Genomic DNA, 5340 nt, shown 5'->3' on the forward strand with positions numbered 1-5340 from the left:
TGACTCCCTCAGATTGGGCTAGTCTAGTCCGCGCTTGTGTTTCCCCAGGGAAATATTAGGAGTCCAAAGTTGGCTGTTTAATGTTTCTGGTAGTACCCAAGACTCGGAGCGAGATAGGAGGCTTAAAATTTCTGCAAATAATTCACAATTATCTAATGCTACATTACCCTCCGCAGCAGTCTGTCTCCAATCTCCGTTTCTGTTTCTTTTGGCTAATGTTACATTACAGGGGATGCTTAATTGTTCTAATATTACCTGTTATTTGTCTGAGTGTTGGAATGGCTCCTGGACTACGGCAATGGTTATGAAATTTCCAACCTTTGTCCCGATCCCGGTTACTGCAGATCCAGAGTCATTTCCTATTGTTGAACTGATTAGAGCCCGCAGGGATTTTGGAATTACGGCAGCTATAGTGACAGCTGTGGCAGTGTCTGCTGCTGCAGCAGTTACGGCCGGAGTGGCCATGGCCAGTCAAGTACAAACTGCTGCCACCATTAATCAAGTTGTTCAACAAACTTCTACCATACTTGAGTGTCGCGACCCCCTTGCCCGCAAGGAAGACGCAATTCGAGAATCTTCTCTCAACAGTTTTATTCAGGTCCCTGGATATTTCTTCTTCTCTCTCCCGGATGCCCCTCCCAGCCTTAATAAAGCATCCCAAGCCCCAATGCAAAGCTGCCGCGTGGAGCTTTCTCACAGGGTGGTGAAAAATCATGTGCCAACTTTCCCAAATAAGGAGTTGTTTGTCACAGACCACAGCGGAGCCAGCGCCATCTTGTAATGGCGACCATAGTCTGCAGAAACGGCAGAAGCGGCTCACCACAGTTCCCCCTTTCTGTTTTCTTAAAACAATACAGGCGAGAGTAGAGGTCCTATCCCACTGTGCAGAAGTGGCTGCATAGTATGGCTCAGTCCTAAGGAGGGCCCTTCCCCAGATCTGAGGCCATATCAGCCGACGCCTTTTTTCGTGGGGCGGGGCGTGGACGCGTCTAACCCGCATGCAATAGGACATGCTCTCCTTGAGGTCCACGTCAAGGATCACTCAAGTGCAGTGCCTTGCCTCGCATCCTGTATCGTGACGATGGTGGACGAAGGGGGATAGCTAAGGCTGAACTGTGTCTGTTTATAACGACAAACAAGTTGACAGCACCCTGAAAGAAAGGCACGAACTTCAAGGCGATAGAAAAGTACTAGTGTGGAAACCCATCTGCATGCAATGGCAGTAAGACCGGCAGAGTGCAAGGGCTTTCCAACACTAAGAGAATAACAAGGAAAGTCATGTCGATCCCAGTGCAATGTTATAATAACTTGGGGTGTAACGACCATGACAAAGGTTTACTGCTTAAGATGCGCAAGCCAGACTTGAGGTGAGTTGCCATTTTCTAAAGCTTCAAGAGCTTGTATGATCATAGCCTTATCGTGAGCACTGCGGGCCTTAAGGCGACAGAGAAGCCACAAACAGAGTACAACACTGAAGCAACACATTGCACCAAAAATGCCTACCCCCACCCACTCTTTGAAGAAGGAAAAGGCAGAAGATATCCAATCCGTGAATTGACCCAAAGTCACGGGATCGACATGGGTACTGTTCAAGACAGCTATCTGGGTTAGTTGAGACTGGATCATGTTTTCTGCTTCCATGGACCAGGTTCCGGATGGATACTCCCCGATGATGTGGGAGGCATTTCTGGAATCATAAAATCTGACAGAGGTTATACATAAATGTGCACGTTGATCAACACAACCCAAATGTACTAGGTCAGACAATTCCTCAACTTGAGCTTGAAGCAGATCTATCCTTTGATTAGCAGCCAGAATCCCAGATAAAATGTGTTGATTAATTCTACTTTGAGATTCAAGTATGGTGGATGTTTGTTGAATAACCTGATTAATAGTGGCAGCAGTTTGTACCTGGCTGGCCATGGCTACTCCAGCTGTAACTGCTGCAGCAGCAGATACCGCCACAGCTGTCACTATAGCTGCCGTAATTCCAAAATCTCTATGGGCTCTAATCAGTTCAACAATAGGAAAAGACTCTGGATCTGCAGTAACCGGGATCGAGACAAAAGTTGGAATTTTCATAACCACTGCCATAGTCCAGGAGCCATTCCAACACTCAGACAAATAACAGGTAATATTAGAACAATTAAGCATCCCCTGTGATGTATCATTAGCCAAAAGAAACAGGAACGGAGATTGGAGACAGACTGCTGCGGAGGGTAATGTAGCATTAGATAATTGTGAATTATTTGCAGAAATTTTAAGCCTCCTACCTCTCTCCGAGTCTTGGGTACTGCCAGAAACATTAAACAGCCAACTTTGGACTCCTAATATTTCCCTGGGGAAACACAAGCGCGGACTAGACTAGCCCAATCTGAGGGAGTCATGCAAAATCTAGTAAGTCCCTCCACCTGAGTGAGAGTGAAAGCGGCATCTATGCCATAAGTGCGGACAGATTCTGCCAAGGTTTTAATTATCTTAAAGTCTAAAGGCTCATAATATCTTCCCCTGTTATTGTCCTGAAATACAGGGTATGCAAGTCCCATATCTGTATTAACTGTCCTCCAAACTTGTGCATGAAAAGATCTCCCGGAACCTTGGCTCCCCCCACATACGGAGGTGGGGCAATCGGCACCATATCTTCTTCTAGATATTCTACCTCCTCCTCCTCAGAGTTTTGTTGACCGATGTTAACTCCCTTCCCCTTCTTACAGTAGGCCTGCGTGCCCTGTGTCTCCTTTTTCTTCTTTTTCATTTTTATCTTATGTAGTTGTTGTAACAATATATCAAGGTCCTCAGAACTCTCTGAGTCGCTTGTGTTCTCAGGCGTTTTTAATTCGGTCAAGTCTGGGTAGAGCCTTCTCCTATTTTTATCTTCAGGCTCTTTTGCCTTCTCACTACTGTTACTTTTAATACTCTCTGCCACTTCACTACATGATCCTTCAGATTTTTCCTCATGCAGTTGCTCAAGAATAGCTTGACCCTCACTCACAGCTTCCTGGCATTTACCATCTGTTATACATCCTCTAACTAACTTCCAAAGTGGTATAACGCCACCCTCTAAGGTGCCTTGCTCACGAGCGAAATCTAGATCTTTCCCTAATTTGTCCCAGCTAGGAATCGTAAGACTCCCTGAAAAAGCAAACCAAGGAGCCGCTATATCAGCTTCTCTTAAAAACATCTGCAAAGTACTCTGCTTTATCTTAAGTCCTTTTGAATGTAACAACCCATCTAGGGCCAACAAAATTGGGCTTGAAGAAGCAACGCCCATAATGTTTTTAGAGCTATAAAGAAAGTGAAAGTACAAAAGTCCCCGCTCTCTTCCTTTTACAGGGGAGCGTTCTGTTCTATGAATTCCCCGCTCTCTTCCTTTTACAGGGGAGCGTCCCTGTCGTCACAACAACAAAAGAAGCACAAAAAACAAAAGCGAAAGTAGAAGCGAAAGTACACAGTGCAGCTGCAATAAAATGTAAGGCTCTCTCTTTCATTACAGAGGAGCTGCCCCGCTTTGGTCGCGGATCCCACATACCTGGGACTAACCCCGCTTTGGTCGCGGATCCCACTTACCTGGGACTAACCGGTGCACCACCCCTGACTGCTGAAAGTTCTGGTTCCCGGGTCTCGGCACCACTTGTCGCGACCCCCTTGCCCGCAAGGAAGACGCAATTCGAGAATCTTCTTTCAACAGTTTTATTCAGGTCCCTGGATATTTCTTCTTCTCTCTCCCGGATGCCCCTCCCAGCCTTAATAAAGCATCCCAAGCCCCAATGCAAAGCTGCCGCGTGGAGCTTTCTCACAGGGTGGTGAAAAATCATGTGCCAACTTTCCCAAATAAGGAGTTGTTTGTCACAGACCACAGCGGAGCCAGCGCCATCTTGTAATGGCGACCATAGTCTGCAGAAACGGCAGAAGCGGCTCACCACACTTGAGTCCCAAAATTCAATTAATCAACATATTTTGTCAGGGATTTTAGCTGCCAACCAAAGAATAGATTTACTCCAAGCTCAGGTAGAAGAATTGGCAGACTTGGTGCTTTTGGGTTGTGTTGACCAACATGCACATTTATGCATAACCTCTGTCAGATTTAATGATTCCAGAAATGCCTCCCGCATCATCGGAGAGTATCTATCCGGAACCTGGTCCATGGAAGCAGAAAACTTGATCCAGTCTCAACTAACTCAGATTGCTGTTTTGAATAGTACCCGTGTCGAACCAGTGACTTTGGGTCAATTCACCGATTGGATATCTTCTGCCTTTTCCTTCTTCAAAGAGTGGGTGGGAGTAGGCATTTTTGGTGCAATGTGTTGCTTCAGTGTTGTGCTTTGTTTGTGGCTTCTCTGTCGCCTTAAGACTCGCCATGCACAAGAAAAGGCTATGATCATACAAGCTCTTGCAGCTTTAGAAAATGGCAACTCACCTCAAGTCTGGCTTGCGCATCTTAAGCAGTAAACCTTTGTCATGGTCGTTACACCCCAAGTTATTATAACATTGCACTGGGATCGACATGACTTTCCTTGTTATTCTCTTAGTGTTGGAAAGCCCTTGCACTCTGCCGGTCTTACTGCCATTGCACGCAGATGGGTTTCCACACTAGTGCTTTTCTATCGCCTTGAAGTTCGTGCCTTTCTTTCAGGGTGCTGTCAACTTGTTTGTCGTTATAAACAGCCACAGTTCAGCCTCAGCTATCCCCCTTCGTCCACCATCGTCACGATACAGGATGCGAGGCAAGGCACTGCACTTGAGTGATCCTTGACGTGGACCTCAAGGAGAGCATGTCCTATTGCATGCGGGTTAGACGCGTCCACGCCCCGCCCCACGAAAAAAGGCGTCGGCTGATATGGCCTCAGATCTGGGGAAGGGCCCTCCTTGGGACTGAGCCATACTATGCAGCCACTTCTGCACAGTGGGATAGGACCTCTACTCTCGCCTGTATTGTTTTAATAAAACAAAAAAGGGGGAACTGTGGTGAGCCGCTTCTGCCGTTTCTGCAGATTATGGTCGCCATTACAAGATGGCGCTGGCTCCGCTGTGGTCTGTGACAAACAACTTCTTATCTGGGAAAGTTGGCACATGATTTTTCACCACCCTGTGAGAAAGTTCCACGCGGCAGCTTTGCATTGGGGCTTGGGATGCTTTATTAAGGCTGGGAGGGGCACCCGAGAGGAAGAAGAAGAAATATCCAGGGACCTGAATAAACTGTTGAAAGAAGATTCTCGAGTTGCGTCTTCCTTGCGGGCAAGGGGTCGCGACAGAGAAGAGTTTGTTTGATGAACATAGCTGCACCATTGTTTGGGGCATATATATTAATGATTGTTAAGTCTTGTTGGTATATGGTTCCCT

General features: G+C 46.6%; 1 protein-coding gene across 2 annotated transcripts; it reads right to left on the minus strand.

Moving 5' to 3' along the window:
* Positions 1 to 826: 826 nt before the first annotated feature.
* LOC131425072 (uncharacterized) lies at positions 827 to 3851 on the minus strand. 2 transcript variants are annotated; one of them, XM_058586607.1, is made up of 2 exons: positions 3568 to 3849; positions 827 to 2338 (listed from the first exon to the last, which is right to left on the minus strand). In XM_058586607.1, exons 1-2 carry the CDS (start codon positions 3813 to 3815, stop codon positions 1336 to 1338), a joined length of 1251 nt encoding a protein of 416 aa, XP_058442590.1. In that variant the 5' UTR covers positions 3816 to 3849; the 3' UTR covers positions 827 to 1335. The 2 variants fall into 2 exon arrangements, with proteins under 2 accessions (XP_058442590.1, XP_058442591.1); XM_058586608.1 differs by having other exon boundaries at positions 831 to 1702; positions 3568 to 3851.
* Between the last annotated feature and the right edge of the window lie 1489 nt (positions 3852 to 5340).

The sequence above is a fragment of the Marmota monax genome, unplaced genomic scaffold, assembly GCF_021218885.2.
Source record: "Marmota monax isolate L192 unplaced genomic scaffold, Marmota_monax_Labrador192_F-V1.1 WCK01_AAM20220418_F8-fsc00196, whole genome shotgun sequence".
NCBI classification, from domain to species: domain Eukaryota; kingdom Metazoa; phylum Chordata; class Mammalia; order Rodentia; family Sciuridae; genus Marmota; species Marmota monax.

Bases quoted from the DNA above. Each gene is read 5' to 3' on its own strand.
- LOC131425072 (XM_058586607.1), bottom strand. From the start codon at position 3,815: ATGATTTTTCACCACCCTGTGAGAAAGCTCCACGCGGCAGCTTTGCAT. The intron at 2,339-3,567 runs GTAAGTGGGATC...GTGTTTCCCCAG, and splicing joins GGTGCACCGGTTAGTCCCAG to GGAAATATTAGGAGTCCAAA.